The sequence below is a fragment of the Ovis canadensis genome, chromosome 5 (genome assembly GCF_042477335.2).
Source record: "Ovis canadensis isolate MfBH-ARS-UI-01 breed Bighorn chromosome 5, ARS-UI_OviCan_v2, whole genome shotgun sequence".
Classification (NCBI taxonomy): Eukaryota; Metazoa; Chordata; class Mammalia; order Artiodactyla; family Bovidae; genus Ovis; species Ovis canadensis.
This window is the reverse complement of record NC_091249.1, coordinates 19,559,898-19,579,272: the sequence shown is the minus strand read 5'-3', so window position 1 is coordinate 19,579,272 and position 19,375 is coordinate 19,559,898. Positions and strand designations below refer to the sequence as shown.

General features: G+C 51.5%; 2 protein-coding genes across 2 annotated transcripts; one reads left to right on the top strand and one right to left on the bottom strand.

Annotated features, from left to right (window-relative positions):
* The first annotated feature begins 6,957 nt into the window (after positions 1–6,957).
* MPV17L2 (MPV17 mitochondrial inner membrane protein like 2) lies at positions 6,958–10,291 on the top strand. The gene is made up of 5 exons (XM_069589043.1): positions 6,958–7,354; positions 7,996–8,166; positions 9,152–9,228; positions 9,379–9,507; positions 9,798–10,291. Exons 1-5 carry the CDS (start codon positions 7,123–7,125, stop codon positions 9,888–9,890), a joined length of 702 nt encoding a protein of 233 aa, XP_069445144.1. The 5' UTR covers positions 6,958–7,122; the 3' UTR covers positions 9,891–10,291.
* A 46-nt stretch (positions 10,292–10,337) lies between these two features.
* On the bottom strand, positions 10,338–16,239 carry RAB3A (RAB3A, member RAS oncogene family). The gene is made up of 5 exons (XM_069589044.1): positions 15,865–16,239; positions 14,518–14,745; positions 13,256–13,374; positions 12,128–12,252; positions 10,338–11,184 (listed from the first exon to the last, which is right to left on the bottom strand). Exons 2-5 carry the CDS (start codon positions 14,743–14,745, stop codon positions 10,994–10,996), a joined length of 663 nt encoding a protein of 220 aa, XP_069445145.1. The 5' UTR covers positions 15,865–16,239; the 3' UTR covers positions 10,338–10,993.
* Positions 16,240–19,375: the final 3,136 nt, after the last annotated feature.

Genomic DNA, 19,375 nt, shown 5'->3' with positions numbered 1-19,375 from the left:
ACAGAAGTAAAGTCCGATCCTGTAAACAGCAGTATTGCATGGAACCTGGAATGTTAGATCCATGAATCAAGGTAAATTAGAAGCGGTCAAGCAGGAGATGGCAAGAGTGAACATCGACATTCTAGGAATCAGCGAACTAAAATGGACTGGAACGGGTGAATTTAACTCAGATGACCATTATATCTACCACTGTGGGCAGGAATCCCTCAGAAGAAATGGAGTAGCCATCATGGGCAACAGAAGAGTCCGAAATGCAGTACTTGGATGCAATCTCAAAAATGCCAGAATGAACTCTGTTCATTTTCAAGGAAAACAATTTAGCATCATGGTAATCCAAGTCTATGCCCCAACCAGTTATGCTGAAGAAGCTGAGTTGAACGGTTCTATGAAGACCTACAAGACCTTCTAGAACTAACATGAAAAAAAGATGTCCTTTTCATCATAGGAGACTGAACTACAAAAGTAGGAAGTCAAGAGATACCAGGAGTAACAGGCAAATTTGGCCTTGGAGTACAAAATGAAGCAGGGCAAAGGCTAACAGAGTTTTGCCAAGAGAATGCACTGGTCATAGCAAACACCCTCTTCCAACCACACAAGAGAAGACTCTACACATGGGCATAACCAGATGGTCAATATTGAAATCAGATTGACTATATTCTTTGCAGCCAAAGATGGAGAAGCTCCATATAGTCAGCAAAACAAGACCAGGAGCTGACTGTGGCTCAGATCATGAACTCCTTATCTAAAAATTCAGACTTAAACTGAAGAAAGTAGGGAAAACCACTAGACCATTCAGATATGACCTAAATCAAATCCCTTACAATTATACAGTGGAAGTGAGAAATAGAGTCAAGGGATTAGATCTGATAGACAAACTGCCTGAAGAACTATGGACACAGGTTCATGACATTGTACAGGAGGCAGCTATCAAGACCATCCCCAAGAAAAAGGAATGCAAAAAGGCAAAATGGTTGTCTGAGAAGGCCTTACAAATAGCTGAAAAAAGAAGAGAAGCAAAAGGCAAAGGAGAAAAAGAAAGATATACCCATTTGAATGCATAGTTCCAAAAAAAGAGCAAGGAGAGATAAGAAAGCCTTCCTCAGTGACCAATGCAAAGAAATAGAGGAAAACAATAGACTGAGAAAGACTAGAAATCTCTTCAAGAAAATTAGAGTTACCAAGGGAACATTTCATGCAAAGATGGGCTTGATAAGGGACAGAAATGGTATGGACCTAACAGAAGCAGAAGATATTAAGAAGAGGTGGCAAGAATACACGGAAGAACTGTACAAAAAAGATCTTCACGACCCAGATAATCACAATGGTGTGATCACTCACCTAGAGCCAGACATCTTGGAATGTGAAGTCAAGTGGGCCTTAGAAAGCATCACTATAAACAGAGCTAGTGGAGGTGATGGAATTCCAGTTGAGCTATTTCAAATCCTGAAAGATGATGCTGTGAAAGTGCTGCACTCAATATGCCAGCAAATTTGGAAAACTCAGCAGTGGCCACAGGACTGGAAAAGGTCAGTTTTCATTCCAATCCCAAAGAAAGGCAATGCCAGAGAATGTTCAGACTATCTCACAACTGCACTCATCTCATAAGCTAGCAAAGGAATGCTCAAATCCTCCAAGCCAGGCTTCAACAGTACGTGAACCGTGAACTTCCAGATGTTCAAGCTGGATTAAGAAAAGGCAGAGGAACCAGAGATCAAATTGCCAACATCCACTGGATCACTGAAAAAGCAATAGAGTCCCAGAAAAACATCTATTTCTGCTTTATTGACTATGCCAAAGCCTTTGACTGTGTTGATCACAACAAGGTGTGGAAAATTCTGAAAGAGATGGGAATACCAGACCACCTGACCTGCCTCCTGAGAAACCTGTATGCAGGTCAAAAAGCAACAGTTATAACTGGACACACAAAGAGACTGGTTCCAAATTGGGAAAGGAGTACATCAAGGATGTATATTTTCACCCTACTTATTTAACTTGTATGCAGAGTACATCATGCAAAATGCCAGACTGGAAGAAGCACAAGCTGGAATCAAGATTGCCGGGAGAAATATCAATAACCTCAAATAAGCAGATGACACCACCCTTATGGCAGAAAGTGAAGAGGAAATGAGGAGCTTCTTGATGAAAGTGAAAAAGAAGAGTCAAAAGCTGGCTTAAAACTCAACATTCAAAAAATGAAGACCGTGGCAACTGGTCCCTTCACTTCATGGCAAATAGATAGGGAAACAATGGAAATAGTGAGTGACTTTAATTTCCTGGGCTCCAAAATCACTGCATATGGTGACTGCAGCCATGAAATTAAAAAAACGCTTGCTCCTTGGAAGAAAAGCTATGATCAACCTAGACAGCATATTAAAAAGCAGAGACATTACTTTGCTGACAAAGGTCCATCTAGTCAGAGCTATGGTTTTTCCACTAGTCATGTACGGATACGAAAGCTGGACTATAAAGAAAGCTGAGCACCGAAGAATTGATGCTATTGAACTATGGTGTTGGAGAAAACTCTTGAGAATCCCTTGGACTGCGAGGTGATCAAATCAGTCAATCCTAAAGGAAATCAAGATTGCCGGGAGAAATATCAATAACCTCAGATATGCAGATGACACCACCCTTATGGCAGAAAGTGAAGAGGAACTTTTTAGTTTCCTCTTGATGAAAGTGAAAGAGGAGAGTGAAAAAGTTGGCTGAAAGCTCAACATTCAGAAAACGAAGATCATGGCATCCGGTCCCATCACTTCATGGGAAATAGATGGGGAAACAGTGGAAGCAGTGTCAGACTTTATTTTTCTGGGCTCCAAAATCACTGCAGATGGTGACTGCAGCCATGAAATTAAAAGAAACTTACTCCTTGGAAGGAAAATTATGACCAACCTAGACAGCACATTCAAAAGCAGAGACATTACTTTGCCAACTAAGGTCCATCTAGTCAAGACTATGGTTTTTCCAGTAGTCATGTATGGATGTGAGAGTTGGACTGTGAAGAAAGCTGAGCGCTGAAGAATTGATGCTTTTCAACTGTGGTGTTGGAGAAGACTCTTGAGAGTCCTATGGACTTCGAGGAGATCCAACCAGTCCGTTCTGAAGGAGATCAGCCCTGGGTGTTCTTTGGAAGGACTGATGCTAAAGCTAAAACTCCAGTACTTTGGCCACCTCATGTGAAGAGTTGACTCATTGGAAAAGACTCTGATGCTGGGAGGGATTGGGGGCAGGAGGAAAAGGGGACAACAGAGGATGAGATGGCTGGATGGCATCACCGACTCGATGGATGTGGGTTTGGGTGAACTCCAGGAGTTGGTGATGGACAGGGAGGCCTGGCATGCTGCAGTTCATGGCATCCCAGAGAGTCGGACATGACTGAGCGAGAACCTATTCTTCTCTTCTTGAATTCCCTTAGGTCACACTGAAGGGCTGTAGTCATGATGACTGTGACATCCTTAAGTTCTTTGTGTAGGAAATGGCACCACTTGCCCTTGTCCGCATGGCTCAGAAATTCAGAATATCGGATAGCTGTGACATTTCTTGCCCTACAGCAGGAAATATTTCACAGATGTGCAAAAGCATATGAATTTTATCCACCAGGTCAAAAGTGAGCAAACGCTATTTGCCCCAAGAGTTCTTCTCCCATGTACTCATGTGCATACGTCGGAGAAGGCAATGGCACCCCACTCCAGTCCTCTTGCCTGGAAAACCCCATGGACGGAGGAGCCTGGTGGGCTGTAGTCCAGGGGATCGCTAATAGCTGGACATGACTGAGCAACTTCATTTTCACTTTTCACTTTCATGCATTGGAGAAGGAAATGGCAACCCATTCCAGTGTTCTTGCCTGGAGAATCTCAGGGACAGGGGAGCCTGGTGGGCTGCCGTCTATGGGGTCGCACAGAGTCAGACATGGCTGAAGCGACTCAGCAGCAGCAGACATGTGCATATGTGGATGTGCGCGTGTGCGCTCACACACACACACACACACGTTTCCACCCTCTCTGAAATGGTGAGTTTAAATCTAGATCATCATTGAAACCCTCATTGTGTTGGTATTCATGGCAGTGGTGAAGGTTACCTCGGCAACGTGTCCATTGCTTTTTTGATGTTTATTACACATGTGTACATGTTTATACATGGAAGCGTCAGACTCTTTGCAAACTCATGGACTGTAGCCCACCAGGCTCTTCGGTCCATGGCACTCTCCAGGCAAGAATACAGGAGTTGGGAAGTCATTCCCTTCTTCAGAGGAAATTCCTGACCCAGGGATTGAATCCAGGTCACCTACATTGCAGGTGGATTCTTTACTGTCTGAGCCAGCAGGAAAGCCCTGGTGGCTTTATTGTACTATAAATTCTCTGTTTTGAGTTTTGTAACTTTGTAGTATTTGAGATGGGCTTCCCTTGTGGCTCAGCTGAGAAAGAATCTGCCTGCAATGCAGGAGACCTGGGTTTGATCCCTGGGTTGGGAAGATCCCCTGGAGAAGGGAAAGGCTACCCACTTCGGTATTCTGGCCTAGAGTCACAAAAAGTCAGACACCACTGAGCGAGTTTCACTAGTCACTAGCATTTGAGATAACGTTATGTTTGTATTTTGTTGTGTAGAGTAAAGTAATTGTGTTGAATAAACCTAGGATTAGAGTTGGCTGCAGGCTGGGGAAATGAGCAGACAACAGTAAAAGGTCCTCTCCTGTATACTTGGCTCATGGTTTCCCAAGGGCCTCTATAGGACCAAGGCCTAACTCTAAACCTCTTCTCTCCTTTTTACTGTCCCTTTGTGGTTGCCAGCTACAACCATTCACCTCAGACTGGGACTTGAACCCATGTGCCAGGACTTGAACTCAGCCAAAATCCTGCTTGAGACTTAAACCCAAGGGGCTGGGACACAGACCCAGCCAAAACCCGCGGTGCCTGGTTTCAGGACCTAATGAAGCTCAGGTTCTTGATGTCTCATTGCAGAAAGAAGTCAGTAAGAGACAAAGTGACAAGTAAGAAGTGGATTTATCCAGAGAGAAACACTCCACAGACAGACTGTAGGTCATCTCAGAAGGCAAGAGTAAGAAACACAGTCCACAGACAAAGAGCGTGGGCTGTGGCAGACAGTGAGTGCAGCCTCAAATGCACTGTGGTCAGCTTTTATGGGTTGGGTAATTTCATGGACTAATACACAGAAGGATTATTCCAACTCTTTTGGGGAAGCGAGCAGAAATTTCTAGGAATTGGGCCACTGCCCAGGTTTTGATCTTTGGTTTGCCTTGGAATGTCACGGTGTCTGTGGCTGTGTCACTTAGCCTGGTGATGTGTTATAGCGAGCATATACTGAGGCTCAAGGTCTAGTAGAAGCTGTCTTGTCCACCATCTTGAACCCATTTGGTTCTAATCAATTTATGTTGTATCCTTGGGCTATGTCATTCTTTCAAAGATTGTGCTATGCCTCCTTCCCTCCTGTTTCAAAGGCATCAAAATCATATTTAGAGAAAGGAAAACAGAAATGAGAAAAACAGAGAAATAGCAAAATTCTTTTACTCATTTGGAGTTGCCAGGGCTTCAGCTACCATGAACTGTACTTTCCCATGGAAAAAGTTTATCTGAATCTGTTTTGTGAATCATAACTTGACTCTTACCCCTCTTTAAGCCATTTTGAAGCTTTTCCACCAAAATGCAGTAAAATCTGGAGCCTGGAATACCAGAATGAGGTACTTGACTGCAATAGGAAGTGTCTGAAGGATCATTTTTCCCAAAAAGTTAAAATCACACTTCTCATACAGATATAAAAATGAGCATGGGTTAAAAACTACTGTTTATTCATTATTAATAAAGGGAACTTGTCAGGCGTTGAAACCATTTCAAAGAAGTTCCAAACAAGAGGCAGAAGAGGAAGTGTAAAATGAATGTGCAAATAAAGGCAAAAAAAAAAATGAGGTAAGTGTCTCTTTACTTGGCAGAATTCATTTGCATGTTTATAAATAAGAATTACTTTTTGGTGTTCTCAGTTATAACCACGGGGTTGATCAAATATCTCCCGTAGAATCAAAATCAGAAAACTGAAGAGTGTCCTCTAACAAAGAGAAAAAAAATTTTTTTTGTAGAGAGTAAAACAGTTTAGTTTTTTTTTAGACCATACAATCTTTGTTGCAACTCCTCATTGTAGTTGACAGTAGACAATAAACAAATGGGCATGGCTGTGTTCCAATACATCTGTATTTATGGATTCGAAAATCGTAATTTCATACAATTTTCACACGTCTCAGAACAGTACCTGGATTTTTTTCATCGACCAATCAAAAAAAGTTAAGAAAATTCTTAGCTCTTGAGCCTCACCAAAACAGGTGGCGACAGAATTTGGCCCACAGGCTCCAGACACCCTGCTCTGGTAAGTAATGCATAGATTTCCACTGAAACTCAGATTTTCCCCTACAGGAACATAGGAGGTAATATGGTGATATAATTATCACTGCAGCAACACAAAGTTGCTGTCAAATTTCTTAAAGCACGTCATGTGCCCAGAACAGTGCGTAGCGTCTTAAGTATTGTCATTATTGTGGAACTTAGGTCAGACGCCCAGCAGTAGTCAGGACCAAGGTCAACGTCCAGACAAGAATCCCGGCAGCCTGCGCGCGCAGCAGAACTGGAGCCCCGCCTCCACGTCCCCGAATCTCTGCGGGATTGGATTTCCGCCCTGGTGGCCCTCACTTTTCAGGAATTGAAGGAGAATCTGGAAATCTGGAGGGCAATTTACACGGGAGAATTCGGTAACTGCCGTAGATTGGCCATCTCAATAAGGGAGGCAGGACAACAGTCTGTGATTTTTCCAGCCTAAAGTCAGTGATTGGTCAGTGAAGTGGCTGGGCGGTCAAATAAGAGCGTGACGACGGTTACCCATAGGCCAGAGCAGAAAGGGGCGGGAAAACAAGGGTGGAACGTCAGTAGTTGGCGTGCGCGACGTGACGCGAAGTCTTGTGTGATTGGTCCGTAAGGCGTGGAAGGAGGTGTGAGGGTTCGAAGCAGTCGGCGATTGACTGGAGCGATTTGGGGCGGGCATACAAATCAAGAAGGCAGCGTTCGATTGGGTACCACCGCGCGGGGCGGGTAACCGGGACTCGGCGGCGACTTGGGATTGGCCGGCATGGGCGGGGCGGCCCGGTGTGCCGGTTCCTGTGTCCGGCGGACGATGCCGTCCGGCGGCTGGCGCTGGCTGCGCGGCCTTTGGGCTGCCGGTCAGCCCCTGTTCCAAGGCCGTGCGTTGCTCGTCACCAATACCCTGGGATGCGGCGTTCTCATGGCGGCTGGGGATGGGGCGCGCCAGACCTGGGAGATTCGCGCCCGGCCCGGCCAGAAGTTCGACCCGCGGCGCTCAGGTAAGGGGACCAGTGCTGCTGGCTTTTCACCCCAGATCTTTGCCCCCAACTTCAGATCCGGAGACCTGTGAACCGGACCTGAGCTCCGTGACTATGTCCCGTGACCTCAGTTCCTGGCAAGACCCTTGACCTCAGCGTGCACCCTAGACACCCCCTCCCCGTTCTCCGCGTCCCTTCCCCCTCGAGTCTTCATCTCATCTCCAGTACGTAGGGTTTCTGTCCGCTGCCATCCTGACGGTCAGGTCCTCGCCCACCCCCTGATCTGCTACCCTCTCTCTTGCACTGACAGACTCACCACTGAGCACGATATGCTGCACCCGGGGTAGTCAAAGGCACAGCGTCTGGCTGCCAGCCAGCTGGGGTCGCACCCTGGTCCCACGCTTCCCTATCAGCTGTGCCTCTGTTTCCTCCTTCTGAAAGTGGGGCGATGGTGGTACCCTTTGATAGGGTAGTGAGGGAATGAGGGAAAATGCAAAAGCACCTCTTGGAATGGTACCTGGTGGTGGGGCTAATAATGGAAGAATATTCGGTTCAGCCCTGGAGGGTGTCAGGCTTACCCAGGTCTTAGCCAGGGAGGGAGTGGATTAGCGGGGAAGGTTGCTGGCCTAACGTGAACCCCTTAACTCTTGGACTGTCCACAGTGAGCATGTTTGCAGTCGGCTGCAGCATGGGCCCCTTCCTGCACTATTGGTATCTCTGGCTGGACCGCCTGTTCCCGGCGTCCGGCTTTCCTGGCCTCCCAAACGTCCTCAAGAAGGTCCTCATTGACCAACTGGTGGCCTCTCCTATGCTTGGCGTCTGGTACTTCTTGGGTAAGGAGTCCTGTGAACTTGGGCTTGGTCCCTCATGGATCGAGGGGTCGAGGGGTGGGGGTTAGAGCCAGTTTTGTGTCCAGAATGTGGAGATGTGTTATCGATGCTTCTCCTGTGTGGGTGGCCCAGGACTGGAGGCTGGGGTACAGGGGTGACGGGACAGACCCAGTGGCGTCAGGTGTGAATGGCAGAATCACAGACAGTGGTGCTACGCAAGGAAGGATGAAGACAGTGTCTGAGATGATGGGTGGGAGAGCCTCTCCAAGGAGAAGACGCTGAGATGAGACATGAAGAAGGAGCCAGCGGGCCGGGAGGGAGGTGGGGGGTGGGGGCGGAGGGGAGGACAACTGGTGCAAAGGCCCTGAGGCTGGAGGAAAGGGAGGTGAGACTGAGGTTGACAGGGCACGATCATCCTAACCCTTGGCTCTGGAGAGCTGTTCATTCCCTGCCGCCCAGGGTCAGTTTCATTTCATTATCTGTAGAGGTAAAGGAAGGGACAGGACTGGTAATAAAACTGCCTCAGCAAGGGTGTCACCACCCCACAGGGTACGAGTTTATACAGGACAGGCCTCTCACTTCTTGTTTACCCATCTCAGCCACCCTGGTGTGCTCCACTTCCCACCGAAAGGCCTTTAAATATCCCAGTGCCTCTGGGTGGGACACTGTTCCGCTGCCTGGGGTGTTGATTAGTCGCTCAGTTGTGTCCGACTCTTTGTGACCCTGTGGACTGTAGCCTGCCAGGCTCCTCCCCATGGGATTTTTCAAGCAAGAATACTGGAGTGGGTTTCCATTTCCTCCTCCAGGGGATCTTCCTGACCCAGGGATCAAACCCGAGTCTCCTGTGTCTCCTACACTGCAGGTGGATTCTTCACCTGCTGAGCCATCGGGGAAGCTCTGTTCCTCAGGGGTCCTACCCTACCTGCTTTACCACCGTGCTCCATACTTGCCAGCCCCTGACACTCTCATTTCTTGGTTTCCTTCCTAGGCCTTGGCTGCCTGGAGGGCCATACCCTGGATGAGAGCTGTCAGGAGCTACGGGACAAGTTCTGGGAATTCTACAAGGTGGGCATGCCTGCCCAGGCCCCGCCTATCCCTTCGCCTCCACCCGCTTTCATCTTGCTTCCGACCCTCCTTTCAGGCCTCACCCAAGTCCCTCCTGGCTCCACCCCTCACTACATTCCGCCCCTCACTACATTCCGCCCCTCCCCATAGGCTGACTGGTGCGTGTGGCCTGCTGCGCAGCTGGTGAATTTCCTCTTCGTGCCCCCCCAGTTCCGAGTCACCTACATCAACGGCCTGACGCTAGGGTGGGACACCTACCTCTCCTACCTGAAATACCGGGTGAGCGCAGTGGGCGGACCAAGCACCCAGAGGACTCCTGGGGGAGGGGGGCACATGTGTGAGCCCCAAATGGCAGTACAACTACCCTTCAGGGTGAGGGCTGCCTCTGCCAGTGACAGCCTGCCTGCACCCCGTGGTGGGTGGGCAGGTTGCTGATCACCAACGAGGTGAGGACCAAGCCCGCATTTGTCCAGCGAGGCTGACCCCAGTGCCAAGGGGTTGGAAGAGGGTTCAGTGGGGTGCCTAGTGGGGTGAACAGTACATGTAACCAGATGCTCTTGTGCGGTCAGATCCCAGGTCCCCTGACACCCCCAGGCTGTGTGGCCCTGGGCACCATGCAGACTGAACCCCCAGATGCCAGACAGCAAGGCAAGACTGACTGAGCCGCCGTGACAGACCAGCCACCTGGGCAGGAAGGGGAACCGACTCCTAGGCCAAGTCCTAGCCACACCCTGACTCCTGGGCATCTGCTTGGGCTGCCCCTGCCAAGCCCACTGCCAGGCCTCAGTTTCTGCCTCTGGAACACAACCATGAAGATGGACAGTTGTACCTCAGCCTTCTGGGGCAGCTTCAAGTGACTCGTGATGGGCCATCCTCAGCTCTGGGGTCTCAGCCAGCCAGCTGGCACCAAGCCCTGAACACTACTGTAGGCTGGGCGCTGCAGGGCCAAGGAGGGGGATATCACCCATCCCCTTGGAGCCAGGCCCCAGAATTTGGAGCCTCCAGTCTCATCCTCTAGTCACGGACTGTGGAAGTACCATTAAATTCTCGTTGTAATTGAAAATCTTGTGGATGAATAGAGCCAGCATCATCAGGCCGGTGCTCATAGGGACATTGTATCATCCATTCACTTTATTGGGTGTGTGTAGTGTTGTCATGACGTCTCCTGGGGGGCTAGGGGGCATGTTTGACACTCACGACGTCAGAACAGGTCTGGTTGGGAGTGGTATCCCAGGGTGGTGCATATCTGCAGCAACCCCCCCCCACCCCGCTCCCAAAAAAACCTTGGGGGTGAAGAGCCAGGTGGGCCATTTCCTGGCTCTGACCCACCCAGTGGTCCACGTTGAGATGCCTGCAGCCACCTGGACCCACCATGCCAGAGCCAAGAGGCTGGCTACCTCCCATCACCCGACCAGCCTGCCTTGGGGTGTCATCTGGCCCCCTCTTCAAAACTGATAATTGTTGATGGGGGTGAATTTATAAAAAGGTGGGGTCTGGAGGGAAGAGTGAGCGGTGAGTTCACGGGGCCACGACACGCCACTGCAGAGCGAGAACAGGGCTGTATGTACAGGGTGGGGCGTGGGGGGGGTGCCCGAGCCCCCGGGGGACATCTCCAATAAATAAATAAATAGCTACGATAATAAATAGGGTGATGGGCTAAATCGGGGCAGGGGACTCACGCCCATGGCCAGTAGGGGCCCTGGTTCAGGCCCAGGGGGCGGGCAGGGGCGGGGCCGGGATGGGGCAGGGCGGGGCAGGGCAGCTCTCAGCAGGCGCAGTCCTGATGCGGAGGCGCCTGCTGGTCCGTGAGCTGTGGGCCCTGCTTGGCGCCGGTGACTGCGGGATCGGCCGTGTCCAATGACTCAGACATCTTCTCGCAGATGACGTCCACAAGGCGCTCAAAGGTCTGCTTGACATTAATGTTGTCCTTGGCGCTTGCCTCAAAGAACTCGAACCCTGTGGTCGGGGAAGGGAGGGGTGAGGACGCTGGACCCCCCACGCCCAGACACACTTTGCTGAGGACAGGTAACACCTGGAGTTTCCCAGTGCCAGATGCATGTTAAAGGCACGGACAAGTCCCATGGCGAAGCAACAGTGGACTGAGTCAGCCTTTATTTCCTGGACTCCTTTCTTCACCCTAAAATTCTCCTCATTGTCCCCAGAGCCGCTGCATGGAACAAGGGAGTGCCCAAGCCCTTGGGGGACATCTCCAATAAATAAATAACTACGATAATAAATAGGGTGATGGGCTAATTCCCTGCTCCCACCATCCGGCCCAGCCCTGGTCCTGGCAGCATCTGACACAGATCCAAGCCTTTCCTGCTCACACAAACTCCATGGCTTCCTACTGCCCTCTGAAGAGTCTGACTCCCCAGCTGGTAGTTCAGGTCCTGCATGATCAACCATATTTCCTCCAAGTGATCCCCATGTTCCAGTCATGTAAAACTATTTGCCAAAAAGATCTTTCCCACGTCCAGTCACTTTCTTCTGTCTGAAAGATCACCGTTTTTCTTCAAATACCAGTTCCAATGCCCCACTTCCAGGAAGCCTTACCTATGCCAGGCAGAGCCTGGCTCCCTGCTGGTTCCGCCAGCCCAGATCCCTCCCTCTCACAAATCTGTAGGCCTCTTGGACCCAGCAACACCCAGCACTAGTCTGGGCAGTGACAGTATCAGAATGAATCATTAACTTCTTGCAGAGTGAACTCCTAAACGTCCCTCAAGACCCACCTGAAATGGCCCCTGGATCAAAGGCCAGCTCGCAGAGAGTATAAACTATCGGGATTCAAATCCAGGCCGCGTCTTGGCTTAGCTGTGAGATCTTGGGTGTGTGTCTTCTCCTTTCAGGGCCTCAGTGTCCCTTCCCTAGCCTGTGATGTCCAGCATCACTGGCTACTCACCCAGGTGGTCCGCCAGTTGTCGACCACGTTCCGATGACACCACCCGCTCGTCCTCCATGTCGCACTTGTTCCCTACCAGCAGCACCTGGGCATTGTCCCATGAATAGGTCTTGATCTGGGTTGACCTGGAGGAGGTGGTGACAGAGGAAGGTTAGGGCTTGGAGAATCTGAGCACCAGCCCCCTCCCCCATCTCCTTGTCACTCATCCTATTCAAGCCCCCACCTCCCATTAAGTCTCTATTTTTAATATTTATTTATTTGGCTATGCCAGGTCTTAGGTGCAGCACACAGGATCTTTGATCTTCCTTGTGGGATGTGGGATCTAGTTCCCTGACCAGGGATGGAACCTGGGCCCCCTGCCCTGGGAGTGCAGTCTTAGCCACTGGAAAATGAAACTGTTAGTTGCTTAGTCATGTCTGACTCAGTGACCCCATGGACTGCAGCCTACCAGGCTACTCTGTCCATGGAATTCTCCAGGCAAAAATACTGGAGTAGGTAGCCATTCCCTTCTCCAGGGGATCTTCCTGACCTGGGTCACCTGCGTTGCAGGTAGATTCTTTACCATCTGAGCCACCAGGGAAGCCCACTGAACCACCAGGGAAATCCTGTTCCATTAATTCTTGAGGAGGGCAAGGCTCAGTCTCTCCTCCTGCCTTTGTCCTGCCAGGAACACTCTTCTCTCTTCAGGGGCCTGCTCCCACAGTTCCTGAACTTGAGAGTCCCTCGTTCAAGAAGTCTTTCCCACCCTTCCCAGATCCCCCACCCCCAGAGAAGAATTCTCCCTCTTGAACAAATGCAAACATTTTCTCAAAATTTATCATTACTCTCAGCAGAAAATGTACATGTTTATACCTTCAGAACTTGCAAACGATCTTTATATTTTCTGTCCCTCCCAGACTTTTTTCCCCCTTACATGTTATAGTTTCCTTTTCCTACCTAAAATCTTTCTTTCCCATTCTTTTGAGCTGATGCCACATTGTTTTAATGTTTATAGATTGATAGCATAGCTGGGACCCCGATATCGTTATTTACATTTCTGCCAAGGGGCTGGGACTCTCTGGTCTCGGCCTGAACCCCAGGCTTTACACGAAGCCTGGCTCAGAAGAGGGCAGGTGGGGGCTCACATACCAGTCCTGCACAGCGTTGAAGGACTCCTCGTTGGTGATGTCATACATGAGGATGAAGCCCATGGCGCCCCGGTAGTAGGCTGTCGTGATGGTCCGGTACCGCTCTTGCCCCGCTGTGTCCTGGGAAGAAGAGGTGGGGTGTCAGAGAGGAGATACATGGAAGTTCCTCAGCATGGGAATGAACTCTGAGATGGTGGAGGCCAGCCCCCTTGAGGCTTAGAGGAGCAGGGGCTTGCCCAGAGGCACAGTGGGTCAGGAAGAGTGAGTCGGCTGCCTATCCCAGGGAATGTAGTACCAGTGATCCCAAGGTACCTACAGCATCATTCCTTCATTCATTTGACACACAGGGACCTGTGCCACACCCTGTGCTGGGCCCTGAGGACACAGTCATTAACAAAATGGGCCAAAATCACTGCCCTTTTAGAATTGACAGCTCTGTGCAGGAAACAGAGAATCAACCCATGACAAGAAAGAAAATGCATCCTCAGCTCACAGAAATGTAGTCAGAAAGTAATGAGACAGGAGAAGAAAAAAAAAACCAGGCAAGGATGGGCAGTGTGGGTTGGGGGACAATTTAAAAACTTGAAGGATGAGGGAGGGAGTCATACAGGGGTCGGGAGAAGGAAAGTCTAGGCAAATGCCCTAAAGTGGAACTGGGTCTGGTACATTTGAGGAACAATGAAGAGGCTGAGGAGATGGAGGGAGACAGATGAGATGAGGTATCAACAGGGGATGACCAGGCAGGGTCTCCTCAGCCAAGGGAAGGTTGCAGGTGTTACCAAGAGTGAGGTGGGGGCCATGGAAGGACTGAGAGCAGGGAACAACCAGCTCTGGCTTGGGATTTATCAGATCCCTTTAGGACCCAGAGGTGTTGAGGGAGGTGGCCAGAAGACCCTAGTGGAGGAGCCTGCTCTTGGCCCAGGGAATGAGGCTGGGGGGTCAGGATCCCTCTGAAACCTCATCCAGACACTCGTGGAGGAACTTGAACATGGGGAAACTGAGGCACTCAGCAAGCGATGCATCTGATGATGTCAGGGGTAGGACAGGACCCAGCATTTACCCCTTCCCCACCCCTGGAGAGCACTGATGGGAGAAACCGGACACTCTCTTCTGTGCCTCTAGCCCCTGGTACACAGCAAGCACCTCATAAATGCCCAGTATGTAATGAGTGAATCTAGACAGGAAAGAAATAGGCAGAGCTGGGGCTGCTGTTCCTGGTGGGGGGAGAGTGATGGAGCCAGAAGGCCCCCCAGCTGGACCCACCCAGATCTGCAGCTTGATCCTCTTATCGTTTCGGTAGATGGTCTTGACCTTGAAGTCGATGCCTACAGTGCTGACAAAGGCAGGCGTGAAGGAGTCGTCTGCATAGCGGAAGAGGAAAGATGTCTTGCCCACGCTGCTGTTTCCGATGATGAGGATTTTGAACATGTAGTCGAAGTTCTGGTCCGAAGATTCCTTCTGCCCATAGCGAGCGTCTGTGGCGGATGCCATCTGCAGGTGTGGGGCGTAGGCGAAGGTGAGGGATCCCCTCCGTCCCCAAACGCCCAGGCTCAGGCTAGAGAGCTCCCAGCGAGAGACAGAGATTACTCTTATCCCATCAGGAGCCCCAGTGCTAACGGCGCGCCCCACAGCAGAGGGCGGGCCGTGACCTTGAAAGGCCTGAGGTTCCAGGGGAGGACCTCAGAGCGAAGGGGATGGAGACACCTTGCAGCCCCCTCCAGCAGGCCTGCACCCCGGACCTGGTTGTAACCTAAGCCCTACAGCTGCGCCAGAAGAGGTGACCAACTGCGGCCGGCCCCGCCCCCCATCAATCATTCATGTTCCTCAGAACTGAGCCTCGCGAGCGCACGTGCACACGCGTGTACGGTACCGCGGGGACGCGCGTCTGCCGTCCTTCTCCCAGACTCCCAGGCTGGGAGAGCTCGAGCTGTGACAGCTATATCACGTGATAGGCACGCGGCGTGCACACGCTCACGTGCACACAGCAGGGCACATACTGGGACAAGCTCGATGCACGAGAAAGAGCCAGACACCTGTCTGCACGCCAACATGTATATACAAATGTGAAAACCCACCGTGCGCAATGCGTCCTCCACCCATGCAGCCCAGTACACGTCACCTACACGGGCACACATCTCTGTGCACATAGGCACACTTGTGCGCGCACACGAGCAGTCCACGCGTCTGCCTCCACATGCCTGTAACACTCACAGTCTTGGGTCGGGATCCCCAAGGTATGCAGGAGCATACCCTGATAAACAAGCAAGGGTACACACAGACCCTCTTGCACAGGCGGGCGCGCACACGAGTGTGCACTCCACGCGCACGCGCACGCAGAGCCTCCCGCGCGCACAGCTTCCCGCAAGGCACTCGCCTCATCTCCCCTCCCCCTCCACCGCAGAGCCGGGGATGGAGGGATGGGGGTGGGGGTGAGGACAGGGCAGGTAGAGGGAGCCGAGGCCCTCCCCCTCCCCAGACTCGCGACCGCAGCATCCTTCTGCCTCATTTAAGGATGGCCAACTTCGTCCCCTATCCCAAGCAGACCACCAGTCAAATCAAGGTTATATAGGTGCTCGGCGCGGAAGCGCACCTGGAGGCCTGGGAGCTCACCTTGTTCTGCACTGATGCTGTGGCGACCCTAGCGGCGGCGACTTTTTTGGCAGTGGCGGTGACGGGGCCCCCGGTGTGCTGATGTGGGGCTGCGCTGCAGCGGAGGCGGCGGCAGCGGCTGAGGCCCCTGCAGTCCTCGGTGACGTCCTGCAAAGGGCGGGGCGGGGCCTCACATGCAGATACGGCCGTGATGCCATTCTAGGGCGGAGCCACTGATGGAGATACGGTCTACTGTCGCAGGCAGAGCCGGGAGGGGCGGGGCTCTTGCACAGATTGAGGCGAGAACGGGGCGGGGCCCAGAGAGCGCATCCAGTAGCTAGCAGAAGCGGTGCAGGAGGGGAGGAATCGCTTGCTGGCTCCGCCTCTCTACAGTATAAGGGAAGCGGGGCTTCGCAGCGCCTTCTCACTGGCTTAAGTGCTCGAGCGACAGGGTAAGTAACCAGTCAAAGATTGCCAACCCCTCCTCCTGTCCAATGGTGGTTTCCGGGCGATTGAAGGGCCCAGAGGTTGAGGCCTCAACTGAGCCTGAGTCTTCTGGGGGCGTTCCCCTTCCCCGCCCCCACGCACCCCAGGTCTTAGACTTGGGAGGTAGCCGTTCAGTCCAAGGTGCTGTGACCGCTCATTAAACTCCCCCTATTCCCAATTTCAGAAAAGAGGAAGCGAGGTTCGAGAAAGTGCTCTATATCTCTTATTTACAGGGTTCAAAGTAAGTATAAAAGAAGAAATAGCTGAAATAGGGATCAAGATAGACCCTGTCTCATTGCTGATATGTACCCTGGTGGCTCAGACGGTAAAGAATCTGACTGCAATGCGGAAGTCCTGGGTTCGATCCCTGGGTTGGGAAGATCCTCTGGCGAAGAGAATGGCTACCCATTCCATATTCTTGCCTGGATAATTCCATGGACAGAGGAGCCTGGTGGGCTGTATAACAGTTCATGGGGTCGCAAAGAACTGGACACCATTGAGCGACTAACACACTCAAGACCCCTGAAGGGGGTGGGGCTAGTAGATGCTCCACCCTGTTTCTGAGATGAAGAAAGGAGAAATCGGGATCAAGAGAGCCACCCTCCGCCACCAATTGCCGGAAAAGAAGGGGCTGACGGACGCTCCGGGAACCCCTCTCCTTCCTGCGCCCCATTTCCAGAGAAAAATTCAAATGGCGGAAGTAGGGCAGGAAAACAGCCTGTCCCCTAATCTCGCAAAGTCTGCGGTTAAAACAAACAACAACAAAAAACAAACAACAACAACAACCCCCCAAAAGTAGGAAACAGTGAGGTTTAAAGACCCTGCAATAAAGGAGTGGGGTGGGGAAGGAGATGCTGTGCTCCTGCTGGACTCCTGAGCTAAAAGAGGGGGATGGAGAGTCCTCCCTCCACCATCCTGGCAAAACTAGACTCAGAGATGGAGGCTCTGGGGTCCAAGATGACCCGTCATCCCCCAACGATCTTGATGTGAAAAAGTCAGAATGGGGGCTGGCGCGGAAGAACGAGACCTCGGCCTCCATTCCAGGGCGCTACCGTCCGCCCAGCTCCGGTCTCCACACCCGGCAGGGGGCGTGTGGCCCCAGGCAAATTCTGATCTCCCTGATTCCTCCTCTGGAGACGAGGGGCGGAGCTGGTCCTGTTTATAAAAAGCTCACCAGCTGCAGAGGCGCCTAGAGACCAGAATAACAGCGCCTGGAGGCCGCCCCCCACCCCCAGCGCCCCGGAAGTGCGGAGAAGTTCCGCACCCCCTGCTCTCCCTGCAGTTGGGAAATCTATTTTTTCCAAAGGATAACATCTTTGTCCCTCCTCCTCACTCGGACTATAAAAGTATCACAAACCCACTGCGGCGAATTGGGAAATTTTTAAAAATATAAATATAAATCCACCTCCAATTCCCCACTGGAAGACCAGCAGTCGAGTTTCCGCTTTGGCGTGGGGAGTGGGGGGCTCCAGGCATTGCCCTGGTGGAGGTGAAGGCATGCGACTTTGCTAGGCTCCCTGATCTCCCAGGCGATACCCACTTATTTTTTCCCTAAAGCGTAAAAAGCTCATAACAATGTGTACCAGCTTCTGCCCAAAAGGTATTTGGTATTTTAAACTAAAAATAATGGAAGGACTTTATTGCTAAGAGTCAGCAAAAGCATCTGGAGTTAGGGATGGTAGAATTGGAGGTGTGAGCTACAGACTTCAGGGGAGGTGTCCTATGTGGCCAGGGAGACATAGCCGGGGTGGGAGGGGTGGGGGGGAGAAGGGCTCCAAACCCTCTCAGATCCCACCCCACTACCTCCCCACTAGCTCCATATTTTAGCTTCCAGATACAGTCTTGCCTCCGGGCCTTTGCACCCGCTGTTTCCTCTGCCTGAGCTGTTTGCCTAGCTCTCCCTGCGCCGGGCTTTCTCATCACCTTCAGGTCTCCAATCAACACCCACCTCCCTCTGGAAGCTCTGCTTTCACGCTGTCACTTCCTATCATGTCACGTCTTTCTCCTTCCTGACACATCCCCATCAGAAATGTCACGCTAACTCATTTATTCAATAGCCAGCTGTGAGCTCTGAGAGCCAGGGGTTGGTGTCCTGAGCACCTGCACCTGTAGACACAGTAGGCACTCTGTGATGGTAAGATATGAGTGGATCTATGAATCAGTGAAGGGTTGAAGGGAGGATGACTTTGGCCACTGAGGTTAGGGAAGGCCTCTCCGAGGAAGTGACATTTGAGCAGGAATCTGAAGGAGGAAAAGGAGCTGGCCACGGGGAGAAGTGGGGGGACAGTGCTCTGCCAGAGGGAACAGCAAGTGCAAAGGCCTTCAGGCTGGAACTCACTAAATAAGCTCAAAGGACAGCCCCTCTTCAGAAGGGGGGTTGCAGGCAATATTTTCTCCCTAAACAGAGGGCAAACGGGTCCTAGAGTCAAGGCCTGAAAGTCCCCAGGGGCCCTAAAGAACTTCTCTTTCCCTTTGGATCTAGGATGGGCCATAAAGGCAAAGAGTATGTCCCTCAGGAAAGACCCTAAACAGAGAAAATGGGAGACCTGGAGCATGCGAATGACTTCTTCCTCTCTCTCTCTGCGAGCTTCAGGTCCTACTTCTGTGAAACGGAAAGAAGAGGGCACTAGTGGTAAAGAGCCCGCCCGCCAGTGCAGGAGACATAGCAGACGCGGTTCCATCCCTGGGTCGAGAAGACCCCCTGGAGGAGGGCAGGGCAACCCTCTCCCGTTTTCTTGCCTGGAGAATCCCATGGACAGAGGAGTCTGGCAGGCTACAGTCCACAGAGTCACAAAGAGTCGGATATGACTGAAGCAACTCAGCACACACACGTGCACAAAGCAAGCCTATTCTACCTGTGAAATGACACAGGCTCAGGAAGGTTAAGAGATTTGTTGAAGTTGTCAAAGTCAGTCTCTGGGGGAGAGGGTGGTAGAAACAAAGCAAAGAATCCCAGAGAGCTTCTACTATTGCCAGCCTGGAGTGGGAGTGGGAGAGTCAGGAAGGACTTCCTGGAGGAGGGGATGCTGAACTGAGACCCAAAGGG